Source organism: Raphanus sativus, chromosome 6 (genome assembly GCF_000801105.2).
Source record: "Raphanus sativus cultivar WK10039 chromosome 6, ASM80110v3, whole genome shotgun sequence".
NCBI classification, from domain to species: Eukaryota; Viridiplantae; Streptophyta; class Magnoliopsida; order Brassicales; family Brassicaceae; genus Raphanus; species Raphanus sativus.
In genome coordinates this window covers 44,387,796-44,412,317 of record NC_079516.1, presented here as the reverse complement: position 1 = coordinate 44,412,317, position 24,522 = coordinate 44,387,796, and the positions used below count along the sequence as shown (strand labels likewise).

Here is a 24,522-nt window from a genome sequence, read left to right as displayed (position 1 = left end):
ATAAATGAGATCCACTAAGTTAAAGATACAAAGAAACAAAAACTAAATCAAAAGAATCGTAACTTCTTTTCCTGATATTGGTTCTCTGAAATTTCGGCTAAAACTTATTAATTTAAATTAAGTAAATATCACATAACTGTTTTAGTGTTTTAACTGATGTAAATACAGATAACATACCATCACTTTTATTAAACTGACGTTAAACAAAAATAAGGTTATATAATTTTTATTAGCATCAGTTTTTTATTGATGTAAATTTTGTATCATCTTCATAAGTGATGTTAACCAAAATATTAAATGCATCAATTATTTAACTGATGTTAGTTTATAGAATAAAATCATTTCTGTCTAAATGATATAAACTAATAAAGATTACATCCGTTTACTGAACCGATGTAAAACTAATTAATATTAACATCATTTACAAATAAGTAATTTAAAATGATATCACTTATTTTTGTGATATAAGTTAAGTGATGCAATTCAATTGTTTTTTTGTAGTGACGGTCCAACAACCCTACGAAGAAAATAAGCCATACCCCTAAATCGAAACTAATCAGATGTTGCTTCGATTTTTTTTCAGCATAATCACACTGCGTGACTTTTTCAGTTTCATGAAGATCAAACTATTACAAATGGTCAAATTGACAATCTCAACTCCAAATCTAGCTCTTGATTGTCACTCGATCCCGAGTTTTGGTTTCCTGATCCCAACGATTTACTTCGCCTTGTAGAATTTGGATCCTATTTCAAGACAAAACAAAAAAACATTGGATTAGTTCTCTTAGATGCAAACGAACGACTACAATTATAACACTTCGAACAATGTTAATTAACTAACATTTGTCCATGACATAACTACACATTGAACAGCGGTTCCACTAAACTAGAATAAGTCATGTGATTAATGAAAATGTTATAATGAGTATGTGATCTACACACCGACTGGAACCTCTTTCGAAAAGGTATATTATATAAACAGCCTAATAATCATGTGATTAGTGAAAATGTTATCATGTGTATAGAATTAGAACCTCGAGTAAGAAATGTCTGGTGATGTTTGGTTCCAAAGAATGTTGGCTCTCTAAGATGCCGTAGCTTGGGTTCCAACTGTTTTAAACAAAATAAAAATAAAAGATCGTTAATTTTTACCAAACAAAAAAAGATCGTTAATCATTAGGACCAAACGAAATATCTAAACAGAAATACACGTGCATTTTCACAAGCCTAAAAAGAACAGTTGAAAGTGATTTTATATGTACCTCATGGTTTCTCTTTCGTATTGATCTCTATGTACACCCATCTGCCAATAACAGAGAAAAAAACAATTAATATGTGATTCATTTTGTTGTTTAATGATTTATTGAAAAGAGTTTTCTTATAGATGGAAACATGATTGACCCAATCTTGTAGAAGATTTAATATGTTAATTTAAAATTGAAAGTAAATAATTATCCAGATCAAATTAGAATTATAGAATAGGAATCCAAATAATATTTTTCTTTATAAACACACACGTACACACACAAATCGCACACAAAATGAGCATTAAAGGTAAATATATACCATTATATCTGGATAGAAGCCATAAGAAGTTGATGATGATGCATATGTAAAGGATGGTGATGATGATGGTATGGGTGAATATTCCCCTTGCATCCTCACTTTCTCCTATACATTTACACTCACATATGACGGTCAAATTAGTATACAAATCATACTCATGAAAGAATTCGAATTAGATGCACAAGTGATAAAAGAACATTACAATTTCATCTATAACATGTGATTTTCTTTAAGTATACTTTAAGAAATGAGAGTAGTGCCCTCGAGAATTCAAGAACCTATTACAATGACATGAAATCTATTGTAATCAAGAGTTTTACTTATCGATCTTCAATAGTAGATGCGCAGGGGAGTTTCTTTCTAGTTAAATCCAAAAGAGAAAGATGTTTACAGTCATAATCGCTACTATATTTACGTGTACTTTATATAGTAAAATTGATAGATAAATGATTTCTGACCTTATCGAAATTTTTGAGGCAAGAAAAGGAAAGATACATATGTTATGTAATCTTTTGTGTTAATTATTGTACGGTACAAGTTTATCAAAGTTCACGGGACAGTTTATCAAAGTTGGTCGGATTCGATTCGATAAGAATCCGATGAACCTACGAACTTTTACGATTTCTTTTTGGTCGTCTCACGCACGACAAGTTTTAAATCCAGGTCATGACACAGTATCCACCACTATGTTACACGTACATACCTCGATCAACTCTCCCGAGATTATAAAGTTATTGTATGTGTGCATGAAAAATGTTACCTGAGGATAGAAAGACGGATTATAATTGTCGCAACTCATCTCGCCGTGTAATCTAATTTTCTCCAGTTGTGCTACTCCGAGACCTCTTTGTGGCTGCTTTGGCTTCTCGGAACCATTCTTCTTCCCTCTTCTGCTCGCTGGAGATGAAGAAGACGATGTTGGAGACGATGAAGACGGCGAAGATTCTCTCGTGTTTGGCCTACCAAAGAAATTACTTGCCATATTTCTTTTATCAGATTTAATTTTAATCTCCGTTCTTTATGTACACCGGAAAATCAAGAACTAGAGAGAGAAAGTCTTCTCAAGAGCGAGAGAGAGATAGAGAAATTATTTTTTTCTTATTTAGTTGGCTTTGAGCTAAGGAATCAGAGAGATCTCTTTCATGGTGAATTGTTGGTCTTTTTTATAAGCCTTTCTTCATTGATTTTTATTTTGCTTTATTTAAAAACATATATATACGTATAATAACTAATGCATCGCTGGATCAGATTGTGTCCAGATTTCAATAGATACGCCACGCACACAAAGACACTATGTTACATGTAAATATTTTATGCCCCTATTTTAATTTTCCTACCCTCTTTTATTTTATTTTCCAATTAATTAATCGACGATTATACTAATTACAATGATTGTGAAATAAAATAACATAAAGAATTAGCTTAAATATTCTTAGTTATTTCTTGCTTTTGGATGACTTCCAAACAAACTTTCATGTTGATTCGATCGAATATCCAGCTCTCTTGGATCTAGTTATTTTTAAAAATATTTTGTTGCTTAAACAGTTATTCTGTTGTAATTGAGAAATTCAAATTAGTTATACTTAAATCATACTTAGTACAATATTATTTCATATTACAATTGGTGATTTACAATAAGATTTTCTTCTGTATATATAGTCTATGTTAAGTTGTTAACACCATTTTTTTTTCTGTTAATTTTATATATTCAAGAAATGAGCAAAGTACTAGCTAAAAAACAGTATGGGGTAAAAAAATGTTTTGGGAAAATTGTTTTTTTTTTTCAAAACCAAAAAATGATAACTATGTCCCATTAACTGCTTCCTATTTTGTTCCATTTTATTTCTAATGCCTTTTAGTATTTTCGAAAATAAATAAAATAAATAATTTTACCAAAAAATATATTAGAAAATAATAACTACTGATGAAATACATATATCAACTTATTGGAATTTTTTTCAGTTTTAAAAATGTTTAAATCATAATTTCATATTTATTCTATAAAAAAATAGAATTGACATTTTACAAAGTATAAATTGAAATCCGCTTTTTCATTTAATCTATTATGTTTAGAATACATGACCTACGTGAATAACAATAATCTAAAAATATTTGAAATACATATTCAATGCTTAATTTATCGTTCTAAAATATGTAAAAATCAGAATCTATATAGTACTATAAATCTAAAATACGTAGAAATTAGAATCTACACATTATTATAAATCTAAAAACCTGTAGACATCTAGTTCAAACATGTTCATTGTATTCTATATATAGTAAATACATATTTTACGGATAAGGATAATCAGTTCCAAAAATAGAGAAAGAAAATATTTGGAAATATTCAATTTCTATATAGGGAAAAATTGATTTTCACAATTTTTTTTTTTTTTTGAAATTCAACAAAAAGGAATCTTTTTTTTTGTAACTGAACAAAAAAGAATCTTGTGCAGTCGTTGTAATATAATTTAGTTTCCGGGACAAATAATAATAACTTCGAATGTCCTAGTGGTCAGAGTCATTGGATTTATTCACCAGTGCCTGGGTTTGACGCTCCCATATTTTCATCATCTTCCCTATTTTTTTTAGGGTTTCGACTCTGCAAAACTATTTCCATGGCTCCCATATTTCGTGTTGGCTGTGTTTTAAATACAAAGATTTCCATAAAAAGTCAGTTTAAAACATTCAAAACTGAATTAAAGGGAAAAAAGGATCAACACTCTCAATGATCTAATCGGGTGCACACACTATTCACGTCAGGGAGAGGCAGAGATAACAAGATAGTTAGTAAATTTTTTTTTTGGGGATTTTAATGAATTTATTCGAATTTTAATTAGTTTACTTAAATTATAATATCTAAATATTTATAATATTTTATAAATGCATTTTCGAATTTATAATTATATTTTAAAAGGGCAAATTTGCGTTTTTAGTAAATATTAGTCTAATGGGACAATTTTATGTTGAGTTTATCCCATAAGGACGACCATATAGGTGTTTTTTCGCGAGAAATTCTCTTAGATAATACTCTGTAGTTTATTTTCATGAGAATAACACTTCAAGCGGAAAAATGATCAAAATAAATTTTATTAAAAGGTAAAATATGTGTTTATACCATTTGGTTTAACTAGAGTTTAGAGTTAAGAAGTGGATTTAGGGTATGAATTTCAAATTCCAAAAAAAAAATTATTAAAATTTTCAAAACAAAAAGATGTTATTTTGGTCATTTTTAGTGCTATTTTTGTAACAAAAGCCTAAAAATGATATTTGAGAGAATTGCCCATTTTTGGCCTAAAAGGGATTTTCCCAAAAGTTTTTTCTTCGCTTAAATACCCTTTTATTTCAAATAGCAAAAGAAAGAAAAAACAATTTCAAATTTGTAAGTCTTTGGATAAAAATGTTTTGTAAGTTTTTTTTTTAAAAAAGGGCTAAAAATGTTTTGTAAGTTAAGCATCATTATTGTGGAAATACAAGCAATCATTTTTATTACGTCATAAAAGACTATATAAAATCTCTATTTGCGTCAGATTTTTTTTTACTGATATAACTTAATATTTAAAATTTTATTCCATTAATTATTTTAGGTGAAAATAAAATATTTTCTTTTTAACAATTTCTTAAATTTTATTTGAACTACAATATTTTGTGTTAAAAATTTACTTTTCCTAAATTATTTATTCAGTGATATTCAGTACATTGATACTCTTGTATTTATTTTTAACGAAATAATTATAATATTTAATAACCTTGTTTTTATTATTAGTAATTATTTTTATATCAATAATATTATATTTAAAACTTAAAAAATAAATTTTACTCTATTTTAGTGACTCAGAATTATGATTATATAGATTTTTTTTTGGAATTTAAATAAATATCTTTAATAGTTTGGTGTTAAAAGATAAATATACTAAAAATCAAAATGAATCAATCTAAGTCAAACCATACTAAATATAGTTTAATGTGGTAATTATTTTTTATTATATTTTTTTATGAGCCCTGATATCCGGATGCCACAAGGAATTCCCGACAAGCACCTAAAGATGGTTCACTGAAAATCTACCTTTTGTCCGTTGAGGAACCCGCCGAAGGCATCTAAAAGGACTGGTGATCACACCATGTTAATCTACTGGTAGCAAGAAATCGAATGGAGGTGGCGAAACTCACAACTGTGAATCTTTTACCACTAAACCACAAGGCTCTAACCTAGATGGCGAAACATGGTACTTATTTTTATAAACTAAAATGCCGAAACAATACCAAAACCAGGTCAAAAATCTTATCAAAACCGACTGCGAGCACTAACAAAAATTCTCTATTTTTTTTATTTAACTGTAATTTTTTATTTTCATCAAACAAGTTAAAAAATTGCAAATTCAGTTATGTTTTAAATAATTGTGTTTATTCAGCTAATATATAGCCTTTGAGATAAGTAAATGTACTTATAAGATCAAAGTATTTTTACAAACAATACTAAATATAAAATATACAAAGTAAGTAGTGTCTATAAGAAGAATTAAAGAGTGATTTTTCTGTCTTTTTGTTTGAGCAACAAATCAAATATAAATTATTTACTATACAAAATTGTATGATGTAAATGAGTTGAATATATTTACATAATACTATTAGATCTTTATTTTAGTATGGTAATTAATTTGTGTATATAAGAAAGTCAAAAATCCAAACCAATACGAGATTAAAATTCGAATTAAACACCATCAGAGCTTGTAGCGAGAATAGACTGCCACCAGTTTTAGAACCTTTAAATTTTTCAGAAATTTATTTTGAAACAAAATCTTCTTTTTTTCTTCTCATACGAGCAACAAAAACGATTCTTACTTTCAATAAATCTTCTTTTTAGCTTCTAAAAATATCTCCAATTTAAAGAATCTTTCTAAAACCCCATTAAGCAACGTAAAATAACGTTTATTCTCTTTTTTATCGTTTGAGTAACAAACAAAAATTACAAAAGTTGTATAAAGTAACACGATTTAATAAATATATTTAGTTACTTAATACACAAAGAATTCATTAGATCTGAATATATATGTGTGTGCGTGCGCACGCATTCGATTATCTTTTTAATTATATTTGTGTAGATGTGAGTTTATCTTGAACACTATCGTCAAAATAGAAAAACTAACTAATGTTTATCTTTGTGTAAATCTGAATTTATATTTGTACGTTCAATTTACTTTCCTGTTTTAGAACCAGAATCGGAATCTGAACATTATTAAAGATTACAGAATTTCGCCTCCAAAATATTTTTAAAATATCCTATTTAAAAATACGTTGGAAGTTTACGATTCCGTTTTGGAATCACTCTCCTGTTTGAAAAAACACAAAGTCATAAATAAACAAAAAATGTAAAATCATGTTTTTGTTTTTATCAAAAACTCAAAATCTAATAGTAATGCAATAGAGAAAATAGAAATATCAAAATATTAAAATTAAAATAATTTTATTCATTATTGTTTTATTAGAGACATAACATATATATTCAATATGTTGGGTACATTATTTATGAAAAAATTAATATAATAATTTCTTATAAACTTATTTATGTATATTTCCACAGCTATAATATAAAATCATTTAAAATTATTATAAATGAATAAATACTTTATTTTTAATTTGAATCATATATTTTTAGTCATGAATTTACAAAAACAAATGTATATATATACGCTTTTAACACGTACCTCACTAATTATTTTGGAAAGAAAAAAGTCTCGCTTCTGCAATTCTATTTCCGCATACCCACTTCTGATAACATATAACATGTCATCCCTCGAACATGTCTTAACCTTAATTGGTTCTGCGGGAAGCGTATATATAGGTCTGAATGGTAATTTACGGGATAACTGCGGGACAAGTGCAGTGTGGTTCAAATAATAACAAAAATATAAAGATATATAAGTATATATTCAGATTTTTTACCTTTGATGCCAGTGCGATGCCGGGCGATCGGTTACCACTCGGAACCATAGAAAGGTATCAACAAGGTGTCACTTCTGAATAGACCGCTCGTTGCAGGACGCGTATTTGTTCATATGCTGACAATGAGTATTCTTTTACTTTTCTTTTCTGTGCATTACTTCTTCTTTTTTGGTAAAATATGTGCACGACCTTATATCTTATATATTAAAATAGAAGTATCTATTAATGTGTACATGATTTCACTTTATTTGTGATTTTTTAAACATTTGGATTTACTATTAGATATTTATAAATATGTTTTCTTAATATAAATAATATAAAATCTATATAACCACTTTAATCATAATATCTTTTAATATCTTTTCATTTGAAATAAAAATATATATATTTCAAAACTTCTAACAAATTTGTTGTAAAAGATATTACAAGATCTCATTTTTTAAAATGTATATAAATTCGTAATTAATAATAAAATATTATTATGCATAATGTATATTCAGTTATCGTTTATAAAACAAAAATACAAATATATTTATTTATTTTCTAATCATAAACTTTCATATTAAATAATTCGTATACTGAAATAAATATGATAAGTTATATTAAATTAATATATTATATTTTAGTTTCATAATATTTATATTTATATTTAAAAGAATATAATATGTTAGCGAAAACGGGTTAACAAATTAAACTATATAATACATGTAATATAAATTAACATATTTTAAATTTTTATATATACAAATGTATTATCTAAAATGAATAAACATAAAAAAATTCTAAAAAAGTAATTCAGAACTTTGAAACGTGGATAAAAATAATATAAATTAAATATATATTAATTTAAATATGTTGTTTCATGCATATATTGATTCATTAAATAATCGAGTACAAATTCAGTTAGATAAATGTATAGTAAGAAGTCACAATTAACACAATTGATTAACTATGACATATAAACTATAGCATTGTTGTATTTGTAATCTTTATATAAACATTTAAAGATATGATTAAATTAAATAATATATACAAATAATGATGTAAAATAAATAAATAAATATACATATATATATATTATATATATATATATATTACCTCTGTTTCAATTTACATTTTGTTGTTGAGAAAAGTTTTTTCGTTTTAAATAAGTGTCATTTTATAATTTTAGTGCAGAATTTATCAACTTTATATATTATTTTATTTTTTTATAGATTGAAATGTGGTTAGGTGTATATGTAAAAGTGTTTTTATTTTTAAAATATGTAAAATTAAATATTTTCTTAATCTGTGTGTAAAAATTAAAACAACAACTAAAATGAAACGAAAAAAATATAAATGAAATCAAACACCAGCGTAACTGTGCGGGTTAAAATCTAGTATAATATTAATTTGATAATCTCTAGAAGTGGGGAAAAAATAGAACCAAACCAAACCAAACTGAACTAATCCAATTAAAACCCAAGCTGATCCAAACCAAATAGAAGTCCAACCTTTTGGTTAAAATTTGTATAAATCCAAATGGTTAGGTTTGATTTAGTTTTAAACCAAACAAAAAAATTGAATTCTTTACTCAATTGGATTAACTAAATTTATTATTAAGATATCAAACAATATAATATATTTTACTTAAAAAAAAACACTAATAGTAAAATTAAAGAATATGTATCTTAAACACTATCATAAAAATCAAAAAGACTAAATATAATTTATACTAGATTCAAAGATAATACTATAAAATTGTTTGATTACATCTTCTACTTTTTATTGTGCTTTTTTGGTTTTACATTTAAATCACTAAATGCAAAGAAAATAACAATTTAGTGAATTAAAGTATTTTTTTTAACGTCTGGATCGATTATTATTGATTAATTATGCTATTACAACGATGAGAATATTACAAAGACGATCTTACAGTCGACAATTTTACCACCCTGTGAGAATACATACTTGACTGCACTACTCTAAGCCGTCATATGAGATCCATGTTCGATAGTACACTCTCCACCAAACTGAAGATCTCCTATAACCTATTTTTCCATAATCTGTATAATTGGTATTTTCTGAGATTTGAACCCCAAACTTACGAGTGTAAAAGCAATTGAACCTTTAATCAAACCACTTGATAAGGGGGCTTCCAAAGTGAATTATAGTATAAGATTAAATAATTATGATCCGAATGATTGAAATAACTTAGAGACAGGGAAGCGTATCAAAACAGCGGATTATGTTGAGATTAGTAGTGATTTGATGAGTAATTAAGAGAGCATAACACCAAAAATGACAGAGCATAGTGGAGAGGGTATTTATTAAAAATTAATGTGAGATAATATCTAATGTAGATTGTGTGCACATGCATTTCCCCTGCTACGTACATTATTATATCACACTCTGTCTAGTTCTTCTCTATCTTTTCTCGTCTATGATTTAATATTACTCAAATTATTGATTCGTTAAGGATTTTATTTAAAATCATTTTTATCGAATCAAATCCCTTTGATCCTGCTACTTACCTCGACAGCCAATCAGACCTAAACTTCCGTTCTCTATGTTATTTTATTAAAATATTTAATTATGTTGTTCTTAGCTTATCTTTTATCTGCGATCGTAAAATTTTAGTTGTATAGAGTGTTAGTTACATAGGATTTTTACGTTATGCTGAGAAGTTTTCGAGTTATGTAAAAGTTAATTCATTTTTTCTCAAACTGATTCTATGAAAAATGTGTGTTAAGCTTTGTTTTGAAAAACTATGGTAGCATTCAGTGGAGGAACCACATTAGACGTAAGGATGCCAAGTGACCTATATGAAATGTATAGAATATCGTTTTAGGCTTATTTGCACAGTTATCGTTGTGGTGAATTGGTCCAAACTCTTATTTTGATTCATATGTCTAAATTTTTTTTTGATCAAACCTTAGTTTCATAAAATTCTTATTCTCCATGAATGGAGAAAGTGTACTTGCATAACAACGAAGCCATCCATGCCAAACAAACAGCTATTATAAGGAAGCAAATACAACATAGAAAGATAAAAACATACAAAATGCTTAAACAACTAATGATGTTGAGAAGTCCTCTAATCTCAACAGCCATCTAGCTATAAAGTGAGACCAATCCTTGGAAATTAAAAACCACAATCAGTGATACAAAATCCCGAGAATGAAGCAGCAACAAGTGCACAATCAATAATCTTCGACATGGTTACAAAGCCTCTGATTAGAACTTCAGTGTTAAAAGTATCTCTAATCTTCAACAATACATTTCCTATACCAAAGCCAAATAAAGTAGATGATGAAAGTGGGAGAAGAACAATGAGGCTATCTCGACGACTAATGAATTGTTTTGTAACCTTGAGTTTTAGTGGTAGAATGGAGTGGTCTTAGAGACGGTTCATCTCATCTTGAGTCGTAGGGTGAACTCGTCTTAGGTGGTGAAAAATACAATGCCTATGATCTTTGTAAGTGTTCATGGGTGATACTTGATAGAACCGTATTTTATAAACTACGGATTACTAAATATTGTAAAGAATAAAAATGATAAAACTATACCAAATAGTAAGAAAAGGATGATACAATAGCAGATGCGAGATATTATCTCTTTTCTTAACTCAAAATACGTCCCGTAGTACGACGGTTCGATAACGTAATGAGTCCCAGGATACAACTGCAAACAATCTTCTGAATTTGCGTCACTCTATCAAAAGCCTGGCGAAACTAGTTTTGTGTTGTACTATCAGACACAAAATAAAAAAATACTAACATGACTATTCAATATAGGAGAATGTAGTTTTTCTTTTGGTATTTGATGTGTGTCTATCTATATTTTTTCTAAATGGCTCACAAGCCTTTATATAGAAAATATAAAACATCACATTATGCTTTTGAGAAACCATAACATACAAGAGAGTAATGGAGTCTTAAAGTCAAAAAATCAATGCTGTCATTAAGAAAATTTAATTCATTTTGACTCAATTTTTAATGACTTAATAATAAGAAATATATTATACATTTTACCAAATCAAACATAAATAATATTTCTTTTAATTTGGGTTTGCATTTTGTGTTTATACAAACATAAATATAGTCATGAATAAGTAATGGACATAATATCCAACTAACAAATTCAAACCCAAATATCCAATATATGACATTTGCTAATTTTTAATATTTAGCTAAACTCATTTTGGACTTCCATTTCTCATTCAAACAGAATTTGTTTCTGACATATAAATACACTATTTCACAGTGTTTGTCAAACAATCAGTTATCCGACAAACGTCTTCGCCCGGAAAACTTACCAAAAATGGTCTAAAACCATCTCATCAAAAAACGAGTTCCAACAATACTAACTCTCGTTGTTGTATGTGGGGTCTAAATAATTTTGTGAGGTTAAAATCTTTGTAATCACAATTGGTTAATAAAAGTTGGAGTTGAGATAAAAAAATAAAGAGATGACATAATATATACAAGCTTTCCTTTTCAGTCTTTTTAGTATTTTATAGCCTTTTGTTAAACCATAAAGACAAAAGTCACTTAACTGTGGAGAAAAGAGCCAGCCATTTGAATGATTTTTTTTAAATATATATATTGTTCAATTCTTCCTCAATTGGAGCATCGGAACAGTAATCACCCTAACATGACATCATTGGAGAAACGGCGAGATCCAGGTTACAAGTAAGAAAAAATCAACAATCAAGAACAAATCTAAATAAAAAGAAGATTATGTTGAGGGAAAGAAGAAAGAGAAAGCACCGCCTCCTCCTCTGTGTGAACACCGTGGCTCACAAATCCATCTTTGGTGACGTTGCAAGGACGGGTGTCCATGTACGCACAAGATCCACCACCAGTTCCATCAAAGAAGCCATCCGCAGAGGTGTCCCGCAGCCCCGAAGGCTTTTAGTACTCGAAGATTGTTACTATGCGATGATAGTGTGAATTATGATTATTAGCTCTATATGTGGCCAGACGGATTAGGCCCATGCTTACGGTCAATTTGAATATCCGAGAAAAAGTCTATTTGTGGGTTACACCTTCATCTGAAGATTACGCTTGTATCTTTAATAGACTCGGGTTTAACCCTTTTAAATTACACGTAATAGCTGAGAACTTAATGATGTTTAATGGTTATATATAACTATAACATCTTTTACATTGTAGTCACATATATATAACAAAACATGTGTTCGAGAGAGGGTCTATCCGTTGGCTGCACCTCCTATCCAGAAGTTACACTTGTATTTTTAATAGATTCTGGTTTAACCTTTTTAAGTTACAAAAAAACAGACTTATATCCGCATGTAATCACGGATGGGAGGTGTAGTCCACGGATATACCTTTTTCGGATGTTTAAATGGGTCGTAAGCATGGGCTTATATCCGCATGGCCACAAGGTAGAGCTAATAATTTCTCACTAGAGAGGAATCGATCTCTAGACTGGACCAACATAACAACTTCTTTTCTAGTGACCACTAGACCACCAGGATGTGGTTAACAAAAGTTTGTTTTATTGGATATACAATTTGAATACGTTGAGATTTCCTTAGATAGGTAGAACCGCAGAATGCCGGGTCATTCGTAGCCAAGTGGTTACTGAGCTCTGCCTTCGGGCCCTGGTATGAGGGGTTCGACCCCTCCTTACCTCAGTTTGAGGATTAAAGGTCCAAAGTGACCAAAGTGACAAAAAAAAAGGTAGAACCGCAGAAGTAAATATAGGTAAACAGGTTGAATAAAAAGATAAAATATCAGTTGTACATTTATTATATTATTACCACAATATGTAAAAACTCCCTTCAAATTGGCGATGAGAAGTTTCGAAATCCTAGTTTGGATGTTTATGATTAGAAAAACATTCTTCAATTAAGTGCCTGATTGGTGTAACCGCAGCGGTTGCGGTTGTGGTTGCGGGAGTTTGCGGGTGCGGATGGTTGCGGTTTAAGCGTTTTTTAGAGATTTGTACGACTGGTATAGCTGTTAGAAATTGTTGCGTTTGCGGGACTCTTATGACTGGTAAACTACAAAACGCAACATCTGTTAAATAATAATTTAACAATATTTACATTTTATGTAATTATAAAAATATTAAAAATCATAATAATATGATAAATATAAAATTTATATTTATAAAATCATATTATTCAATTTTAAAAATTTATAGAAAATATTTTAGTTTTGAATTTTATAATATAAATTGAAATATAATATGAATACATTTTACAATTTCTATTATTTCAATTGAAAATTTTTATTGGATATTTTTAGTATTATTTTTATTTATTCTGTTTTTAAAGAAAAAAATTTACCCTCCCGCAACCGTCCGCAACCGCAAACGCTACCTGGAACCAGCTTTTGATTTTAAGAGGTTCGGAGCGGTTTGAAGCGATTTGTAGCGTTTTCTATGATTATTTCGAAACGCCAACAACCGCTATAAACCGCAAAAGCTGCATTGACTGGTTTTCCCGCTACCATCCGCAAACGCAGCTTTTGCGGTTTATAGCGGTTGTTGGCATTTCAAAAACAATCACAGAAAACGCTACAAATCGCTTCAAACCGCTCCGAATCTCTTAAAATCAAAAGCTGGTTCCAGCTAGCGTTTGCGGTTGCGGGCGGTTGCGGGAGGGTAAATTTTTTTTCTTTAAAAACAGAATAAATAAAAATAATACTAAAAATATCCAATAAAAATTTCAATTGAAATAATAGAAATTGTAAAATGTATTCATATTATATTTCAATTTATATTATAAAAATTCAAAACTAAAATATTTTCTATAAATTTTTAAAATTGAATAATATGATTTTATAAATATAAATTTTATACTTATCATATTATTATGATTTTTAATATTTTTCTAATTACATAAAATGTAAATATTGTTAAATTATTATTTAACAGATGTTGCGTTTGGTAGTTTACTAGTCATAAGAGTCCCGCAAACGCAACAATTTCTAACAGTTATACCAGTCGTACAAATCTCTAGAAAATGCTTAAAACCGCAACCACCCGCACCCGCAAACTCCCGCAACCGCAACCGCTGCGGTTACACCAGTCAGACCCTAAATATTAGAATGCTGATGATTCCAGACGTTTAATATGTTTTTTTATTTCATAGAATTCTTAACTATAAAACTACAAAGTTTTAAAACCAAAACATTCTTAGTCTTTTCAGAAAATCGTTTATAAAAGGTATGATTAATTAGGTGATCAAAATGAAAATAAAACTAAAATTGCTTAAGTGATCATTTACTGAGATTTTGAAAAAGTTCTAAAGTTAATCAGATCAAACAATAGATTGACACCAAATTCGGAAAAGTGGTGTATTGATACCACATTCAAAATAAAATTAAAAGTGAACTATTTTGAAAATATTACTACTATAATAATAACAACGAATAAAAATAGCGTATAAGTTTTTTCATTTATTTTATATTCACAAAAAACTACCAAGATTTTATATTAAAAAAACTACCAAGTTACTGTTATTATATAGGTAAAATTAAGAAGCTTATACCTTAAATGCAATAATTTTGATAGGATACGAAGTGCTAGAGAATAGTATTTAGTACTTACTACTAGTCTTTGACGTCAAAACTGAGTGAATGAGAATATATATATATTCTACTATTAAAATAGAAGTACAAATGGAAAAATGGTAAATAGTAAATAACTAAGTATACTGTTGTTTGAAAACATGGATAGTAGTATAAGTAAAAAAATATATTGTTTGGAAACATAAATAGTAAAATAAAAAAATGAATCTTAATAATTGAATGTAGGTTTAACTATAAAATAGAAATGTGTATTTGATTTAAAAACTTACAAAATAAAAGTTATGTCCAACACAATGTTTATATTTTAATAAGATAGATGTTACAGTTAAGAATTGAAAATATATAATAAATATTACTAATAACAAATAAATTACATTACAATTTATAAAAATATTTTTTTTTTTAATTTAAATTTTTAAGAGTATATATACTTCTTTTAAAATCAACAAAATTATAAATAGATTATATTATCTTATATAAAAATACATAATCTTATGATAATCAAAATTTGAACATACTTTACTGAAAAAGAAACAAATCGCGCACTTTGAATCATTTAATATAGTTGAATTACAAAACAGTTAATTTTTTAAAAAATATAAATTTATAGCTTTCAAATAATTTTGGACATCTAATAATAACTTAAAAACGTAAAAATACAAAACACCATAATCATATTAGATAATAAAATACTGAAACACATACTTTTATAATTAGAAAATTTTTAAAATTTAAAAATTATATTTTAGTATGAATAAATCTCGTGCTTTCAAAGCGCGGATCTAATCTAGTATTCTATTAAAACAGAAGTACAAATGGAAAATAACCCTTATTTTTACTCATTATTTACGATTTTCTGCCACTGATTTTAATTAAGGATATTTGGCTAATTTATCTATCTCATTACCAAAGCCCATTGCGTATTTTTCACATCCATCAAATGGGTTTACGTATTGGGTTTCACTAGATATGTTTTGTGTAATTATATAATATGACCAGAAAGAATCTTTCTGAACCGAACAAAATGTATTACATTAAATATACTGAGGACAAACCAGTTGATTTATGTAATTTATTGACAACTTCACTTCCAATTAAAAACCATTCAGCTTGCCTATTTATTTAATTTTTATATTATTGATCAATATTACTTTACAAAAAGAAAATCCAGATTCTTTATATTATTGATCAATATTACTCCATATTTATATAAATCTTAAATTTCAAACAAAGTCGATATATATAAACAAAATGTATTACATTAAATATCCTGAGGACAAACCAGTAGGTCTGTTTAATTTATTGACAAAATCACTTCCAATTAAAAATCATTCAGCTTGCCTATTTATTTATTTTTATATTATTGATCAATATTATTCTATATTTATATAAAATCTTAAATTTCAAAAGAAAAATCAAGAGATATAAAGATTTTACGCAATCAATTTTTGCAACATACACATGGAAACAATAAATCGGTTAATAAAAATGGTTAAGATATCAACTAACTATTCCTTAAATCTTCAAATATCTTAATTACTTTACATAATAATTTCTCTATTTTATATTAAGTGTCGTTTTAGAGTTCTGAACACAGATTAAAAAATCATTTAATTTTGCATATTTCCAATATAAAAACAACATTACCCATATACCTACTCATATTTCAACAAATAAAAAAATAATCAAGAGAATAAAATTAATAAATTATGCATTGAAATGCTAAAAACGACACTTATTTTTCAACGAAGTTTTTTATCTACAATGACACTTAATATGAAACGGAAAGAATAATTCCCTACATTTAAGTTCGCAATAAATTTGCTCCTATTATTAAAAACAATAAACTGGGTAATTAAAAATACCATAACAATATCAACTAACAATTTCTTAAATATTTACATATCTTAATTACTTTACATAATAATCACCTACTTGCTAATCACGGATTTATAGATTTGACTGATTACATAAAATTTAGTATATCGATCAATTCATATCTACCTACATACATAATCAAAAAAATAAACACAAAATTATTTTGAAAATATCCAATACATCAAGTATATTCCTTATCCACACACGACTTGCTCATCAAGTATTTTAATTAATAATTAAAATTTACTTCTCACAAGTAATCTCCTTCTGTTTTATAGAGATACGTATTCTACGAACAAAAAGTTGTTCCAAAAAGATACATTTTTCATATTTTCAATACAATATTTACTCCCTCCGTTTCATATCAAGTGCCGTTGTAGAGAAAAAATTTTGTTGCCAAATAAGTGTCGTTTTATTATTTCAATACATAATTTATTAATTTTATTATCCAGTTTATTTTCTTTTGGTTGAAATATAATTAAATGTATTGGTAATGATGTTTTTATATAGAAAATATGCAAAACTAAATGATTTCTTAATCTGTGTGTACAAGTCTAAAGTGACACTTATTATGAAACAGATAGAATATCAACTAATAATGATTAATGGTAAACTTCAAGAAAATTAATTACATTTACTGAATTCTTATTGTTCTAAAATCATGGAAAATAGACAATCACGGAAAGTTATGCATTTAATACTTAAATTTAATATGTTTTATTATCTGCGTGAAAAACCAAAAAGTGTAACATTTTAAAAAGGATGGAGTATACACTTCATCGTACGTTAAAAAAATACATCTATACTATTAAAGTAAAATACCTAATAGGTTTTTGCCCCTACCTTTTCAAAATAATTACAATCCTCTGCCACTATGTCCCCCCCCCCCCCCTTAATTTAATAAATGTCGCCAAAATCATTTTTACCAATCAGAATTTTTAATAAATATCTTGCTTAACATCTATACAATTAAAGCAAGCCCGTCGCAGAATAAAACCATCTTTAAAAAAATCCAATCACTGACCATCAGATTCATCTTCACGCTCAAAGCTAAGAAGCCCTATAACTTGAAAACCCCATAAAATCATCTCATTTTTGGTCAACCCCTATACCCTGAAATTAAAATACTAACAAATATATGAATATGATGTATAGATAAACAAAGATTTTTTTTTCTACATTATCATTCCTTTAACAAATTAAAAATATTTATCCAAAATTGTTAAACTTGATATATTTGACCAAAATATAATTATATTTTCCAACCCTATACCCTAAAACTAAAACACAAACCGAGATGAATATGATGTATACCGTATAAAAATTTAGGTTTGATACCATATCTGTTGAGACTATATATTTCAAAATCATCCCTTAATTTTTGTAATCAATTTTAAAAGTGTGACTTACTCAATTTAAATTTCGGCAAGTATTAATAATTTTAACAACAAAATATTCCCTATACAATTTTGATATCTACTAGGTGTAAGTTAGGATTTACCTACAAATACAATTATGGTGCAAATAAATGTACAACCATCAATATACAATACTAAAAGGCAAATATAAGCTATAAAAAAGCTGTCCACGTCATTAAATTAAATCAACCAATTAGGTGATTTCAATCCTCCATGTCAGCTCCACTTCAATTGAAAACTATGTGTTCTTGCGTATGAGCTCAGAAATTATATCCAGCCCAATTGATATCCATTCTCAAAAGGACATGACTTGGGTTCACCCCATGTGGTGAACCTTTAAATTCACCACTTGATTTATGAACAATCAAAATGACATGTGGATAATTAAATAAAAAATATTAAATATATTTAAAAATAGCTAAAAAATAATAATGCCAATTCTAAACCCTAAATCTTAATTTCTAAACCCTAAACATTAATTCCTAAATCTAAACCCTATACCCTAAACTCAAATCCTAAACCTTAAACCCAAATCATAAACCCTAAACCCAAATCTTAGATTTTAAAGCCAAACCGTAAACTTTAAATCTAAACCCTAGATCTAAATGCTAGATCATAAACTCAAACCGTATACCCTAAAACCAAATTCTAGACCCTAAACCCAAACCGTAAACCCCGAAGAATTACTACGTAATTTTGTCTAGTTTAGTGATAGCACCCCGAAGTAGGTATGGTTTAGGTTTAGGATTTGGGTTTAGAATATACGGTTTGGGTTTAGGGTATATGATTTGGGTTTAGGATATAGAGTTTAGATTTAAGGTTAACGGTTTGGGTTTAGGGTTTAGAATTTGAGTTTAGAGTATACGGTTTGGGTTTATGATCTAGCATTTGGATATAGGATTTGGGTTTAGGGTATAGGATTTGGGTTTAGCGTATACGGTTTGAGTTTAGCGTCTAGGATTTGGGTTTAGGGTTTAGAATTTGAGTTTAGAATATAGGGTTTGGATTTAGGAATTAATGTTTAGGGTTTAGAAATTAAGATTTCGGATTTAGAATTGACATTGTTTTCTTTTAACTATTTTAAAATATATTTAATATTTTTTATTTAATTATCCAAATATCACTTTGATTGGTTATAAATCAAGTAGTGAATTTAAAGGTTCACCCAGGGGTGAACCCAAGTCTTGTCCTTCTCAAAATTATAATATTTGTGGCCCCTTAAAACACAGATGAGAAAACCTAATCCGCGAAAGTTCAATCGACTCATCTTTCATCTTCTTCCGACCTCTGTAACACACAATCTTCTGCAATCAATCGTCTGTTTAATCTGATTTTAATGATTTTCTTTCATCTTCAACTATTTCACATTCTCTATATATTGTTTCTACTTTTCTTGCTCCAAACCAAAACCAAAGAACCTGCCCTAAGTAAGCTCAAGGCATGGCGATGAAACCAAACGGCAAGTCTCCTGTTTCCTCCGCTAATGATCTCGAAGTTATGTTTTTCAAAGATATCTCACTAGGTTCCATGAAACCCAGTGACGCTACCGTATGATCCATTTCTAGGAGGCTCGATACCCAGTGAAAAGGACCGTTATTGGTCTTGAGATGATCCTTATAGACGATCAGGTTTGTGAAATATCCAGAATTTACTTTCCCCTTATTTTATTTTAAACACCGTTGTCTGAATAAGAACACCGTTGTCGTTATTTGATTTTTAAAACAACACAACTTCGATCATGTTTTTCTTGACAGGGAACTGTTATTCAATGAATCATTACATCCAGACGTGTTAAAAAGTATTTGCCTGACATGAAACAAGGATCAGTTTACAGACTCTTCAACTTCTACGGATCCAAAACAAACCGGTGTATCGGGTTGCTGATCATATCGCAACCGTTTCTTTCTCATAGAACTCTATCATAGAACTCTGACGAAGACCGGTTCCGGTTCCATTTCGAAGCTAACTGTGACATCAAAGGTGACCTCTATGGTAAGGCCACTAATATTTCATATCATCTCTGAGTAACATCGTTTTCTGATTGGATGTAGTCTTTATATTTTGTTCCTGCATTTTAAATAAAGTGATTAACTAAGTACATAAATCTTGATTCTTTATAAAGTAAAATAATTAGTTAAGGGTTCTATATTTTTGGTTTCTTTTTATGCTATTTGTTGTCTACGTAAAGTGTCTGTGTGTATCAATTTCGGTTGGTGATAAAATACTGGACTTTCTATTTTAACCCATATAACTTACACTCTTCGTGACCAATGTAATAGATGTTGTTGGCCACATGAAGCTGGTCAATGGACATACTTTCATTGAGGGTCCCATCCTTGATGAAGTTGAGATAGCTACGACGCGGCATCTTTTGGTTCTTGTGAAATCACATGGGTACGTGTGCTTTCTTTTTCAAGTCACCATTTCTTGGTACTTCTCTAAACCCGTCAGAGCTTATCTTTTGCAGCAGACCTTTGATGAAACTCTACCTTTGGGACCAGGCTGCAGAGGTGGTCACTAATCCTGAGACTGACTATAGCAGAAATGTTCTCCTACATCAAGCAGGAATCTGCAAAGGTAAAATTAAAGCTACATGTCTCTTAATCATTATGAAAAGCTTAGATATTTATATCACATGCTTATAAACTGTTGCAGGCTGCCTTTTTCGAGTGCACGGACACGATTGATGATGTTGTGTGTGGCTCTGCTTGATATTATATTGCATGCAGTGGGTGAAACACTAAGGTTACTAAAGGCCCTACCTCGCTGATGTGTACAAAGCGAGGAAAGGTTAACGTAGCCGGTGTTGCAGAGTATGAGCTCTAGCCTCAATATTCAATTACGTTTTGCTCCTATTGGCTTCTCATTTTCCTTCATAACAGGTATTAAGATCTTCGTTTGTGACAGTAGTGAGCAGACAGTTTTTGTCCTACTTGGTGATGTCGGTCGTGAGTTAACTGGGAAGCATGCATCAGAATTAGTTAATAGCTACTTTGAGGTAACTTAACATTGGGCTATACAACAGCCTCAAGTTATTTAAACTTACATTTTTTTACTTCAATGTTAGGCTACTGAAAACAAAGGCGTTGCCCATGAAGTGCCTGTCCCACAAGCTTTGATTGACACCATTGATCAAAAACACAAATTCAGTGTGGAAGTTTCAGAGCACAACTTAACAGGGAACACTCGAGCTTTAACTGTCAGTCTGTCACAAAGATCCTCTCTCCAAAAGCTCAGCCAGCTATAACAACCACAGTTGGAAACCCCATTGCTCCAACGTCCAAGGAAACCATGATATCTTCAAATGATATGTGTGAATGTTCCAAGAACTTTGGAGATTCTGCAGATGAGGAGATAAAAAAACGTCTGTCAGAGATGAGCCAGAGAAAGCCAAACGCCCTAAGCTTGGGAATTAGAGCTTCTACTCAACTTCGAATTTTTCTTACGACCTAGAAAGTTAAATTCTATAAAGGAAGCTTTTATGGCTAACAATACCCTATTTTGACACGCCAACTTCGAATTTTTCTAAACATGTCGATAAATTTTTGGCATGTTAACTTATCGCAAATAATAGTGTCTTTCCCTTACTACAGAAATATTATTAAGCCCATCTAAGGAAATTCAACCCAGAAGAAATGAAAACTGAAGATAAATTGTAAATTAATATCAAACAATCGTTATTTTCCTAAATAAAAATTAAAGTATAGTAACAATTGTTTCCTATAATTGATTCAATCAAATTAGAGGTCTTTATAGAACAAATCATTCACCATCTATAATCGTATATTCTACAACACCAGAAAAGGTAATTGCATTACCACGTAGAATTAAAGCCTACACGTTGTGGATACAAAACACAAAACTATTCTTTTAAATTCCAAAAAAAAAACAACAACATCAAATTCGTACCTTCTGACAAAAACTCATCCGAGTGGAGAATAAAACCATTCGACACTGTCATGATCTACTTGAAGCGGAGTTCAACGGGGCGAAGGTAATAACATCTTCGAGATAGACATTCCATATATATATATATATATATATCACAAACATACTGACTTCTACAGTTCAAAAATGAAAACAATGTTTTCAGAAAATATATTTCACATAAAATAAATCATTTTCTTTGTTGACAGAGAACCAACTCCACGCCACACTATTCACTTGAGCAGCCAAACTTGAAGAACAAGTCTCAACAACACCAATATTAGTTTGTGTAAGACATCTTTGGCCCATCATAAATCACACCAACACCAACCTGGGCACCGCTTTCATACGTTTTAACTTAGATGTTTGCTATTTATCTATGTCAATTAGAATACAACCAAAAAACAAATAACCATTTGCTCTCCATTCAGGGACAAACTCTAGAAGGGCGGCTCTCACATAACGTAACAACTGAGGAACCTAAACTTCTATCAGCAGGAGATATATACCAGCTCTCACCAAACAATCACAAATACAAGCTTATTCCGCAGCCATACTTAATTGATATCAACCATGCAACAAGTGTCACAAAATTAGAAGACACAATTCCAAAACTTTCCTGCGCACAACTTCTCCCTTTGCAATTTCAGTCAGCTTCTACACTTAGCCACTGCTATCACCTACCTTCTGGGTAAAATAATCGCAGACATCTCCTTGCAAAAATATCAAATGGTTAACTAATCACAATATTTACCAAAATAAATGTACCAATTAAATTTTCTAATCCTTTGGAGACTTCTGATGTGCCCTAAATCAGCAGCATAAACAAATTAAGAAAGTTTGGTTTTTGGGCTTGAGTTTTAAACGAGACGGGCTTGACGATTTATGAAAATATGTTTATGAACATGGTTCAGCCCAAAGAAATAAAGGCCTAACAAGAAACAAGAAGGTATGGTCAAATAATATATCAATCTGACGGCAATCCAGAGCCCGTCGGCTATGCAAAAGGACGAGATCAACCGAAGAGTTTTGCGACCACAAATTCCCATTTTCGGTCAAAAGTCTTGGTCTTTGTTCTTTGGTCAAATTTTAATATTTATTAGCTTACAAGTTTCTAGGTTTTGACTAAACCTTTTGTATGCCTTGCCTATTATATAAATGCCATTTGATCAATGAAATAAAATAAGCTTTGAGTGATCCTGTCCAATCTCAGGACGTATCAAGTGGTATCAGAGCCACTCAACCGGTACTATCTGTTTATTTTTCTCATCTTTCCATCATCCACCTTCTACCTTTCATCTTCCTTTCTAAAAAAAAAAAAAAGTTCTACGAAAAGTCAAAAGATCATTCTATCTGAAGCTAAAGAAAGACAGATTTGAGGGCAAATCTTTTTAAAGAAGGAGGGAATGATGTGCCCTAAATCAGCAGCATAAACAAATTAAGAAAGTTTGGTTTTTGGGCTTGAGTTTTAAACGAGACGGGCTTGACGATTTATGAAAATATGTTTATGAACATGGTTCAGCCCAAAGAAATAAAGGCCTAACAAGAAACGAGAAGGTATGGTCAAATAATATATCAATCTGACGGTAATCCAGAGCCCGTCGGCTATGCAAAAGGACGAGATCAACCGAAGAGTTTTGCGACCACAAATTCCCATTTTCGGTCAAAAGTCTTGGTCTTTGTTCTTTGGTCAAATTTTAATATTTATTAGCTTACAAGTTTCTAGGTTTTGACTAAACCTTTTGTATGCCTTGCCTATTATATAAAGGCCATTTGATCAATGAAATAAAATAAGCTTTGAGTGATCCTGTCCAATCTCAGGACGTATCAACTTCCATCCAAATTTGTAGCGCGGACAGAGATTCTAGTTTATAGAAAAATAAGATATGCAGATGCTACATTTACGGTTCAGAAAAATCAATCTCTAATCTAGATTGCGTCTAAATTCACTTAAGAAAGTATTTACTCTTGCAACTGCATATAAGATTTTTGTTAAAAACCAAAAAGCAAAAAGAAGAAGAAGTTATAATAATCGAAGAACATGTTGGGATACTTACCTTCGTATAACACACAGAGATGAACAGGAAATGAGACTACTCCTTCTGATTTTTTTGTTCTATCTTCTCATTGGAAACAACTGCGATTGTCAATGTTTTGCTAATTTGAGAGAAGTTTTGGAGAAAAGGAAAGGAAAGTGTACTTAACATTTTACCAAAAAAAAAGGAAAGGAAAGTGTCGGCATAGTT

The 24,522-nt window shown here is 29.5% G+C and overlaps 1 protein-coding gene and 2 long non-coding RNA genes across 7 annotated transcripts; 1 reads left to right on the top strand and 2 right to left on the bottom strand.

The window, feature by feature from the left end:
- Positions 1 to 453: 453 nt before the first annotated feature.
- LOC108810144 (protein SPEAR1-like) lies at positions 454 to 2,732 on the bottom strand. Its single transcript, XM_018582274.2, has 5 exons — positions 2,327 to 2,732; positions 1,567 to 1,671; positions 1,263 to 1,303; positions 1,035 to 1,110; positions 454 to 744 (listed from the first exon to the last, which is right to left on the bottom strand). Exons 1-5 carry the CDS (start codon positions 2,546 to 2,548, stop codon positions 640 to 642), a joined length of 549 nt encoding a protein of 182 aa, XP_018437776.1. The 5' UTR covers positions 2,549 to 2,732; the 3' UTR covers positions 454 to 639.
- Positions 2,733 to 19,542: 16,810 nt separating this feature from the next.
- On the top strand, positions 19,543 to 21,945 carry LOC108813597 (uncharacterized). 4 transcript variants are annotated; one of them, XR_008935904.1, is made up of 6 exons: positions 19,547 to 19,977; positions 20,104 to 20,341; positions 20,629 to 20,743; positions 20,817 to 20,926; positions 21,005 to 21,347; positions 21,417 to 21,945. It is a non-coding gene; the product is annotated as an uncharacterized LOC108813597 (long non-coding RNA). The 4 variants fall into 4 exon arrangements; XR_008935903.1 differs by having other exon boundaries at positions 19,543 to 19,977; positions 20,104 to 20,926; positions 21,005 to 21,162; positions 21,232 to 21,347; XR_001943575.2 differs by having other exon boundaries at positions 19,548 to 19,977; positions 20,629 to 20,926.
- LOC108813598 (uncharacterized) lies at positions 20,038 to 24,522 on the bottom strand. 2 transcript variants are annotated; one of them, XR_008935901.1, is made up of 6 exons: positions 24,334 to 24,522; positions 22,259 to 23,583; positions 21,396 to 21,689; positions 21,112 to 21,306; positions 20,606 to 20,918; positions 20,038 to 20,416 (listed from the first exon to the last, which is right to left on the bottom strand). It is a non-coding gene; the product is annotated as an uncharacterized LOC108813598 (long non-coding RNA). The 2 variants fall into 2 exon arrangements; XR_001943576.2 differs by having other exon boundaries at positions 22,259 to 24,519.

What these genes read in the sequence shown, in the direction of transcription:
- LOC108810144 (XM_018582274.2), bottom strand. Translation starts at nt 2,548, where the DNA reads ATGGCAAGTAATTTCTTTGGTAGGCCAAACACGAGAGAATCTTCGCCG. An exon ending in GCTTCTATCCAGATATAATG is followed by an intron (nt 1,304 to 1,566) that starts GTATATATTTAC and finishes TGTTATTGGCAG; the next exon opens with ATGGGTGTACATAGAGATCA. An exon ending in CCAGACATTTCTTACTCGAG is followed by an intron (nt 745 to 1,034) that starts GTTCTAATTCTA and finishes GTCTTGAAATAG; the next exon opens with GATCCAAATTCTACAAGGCG.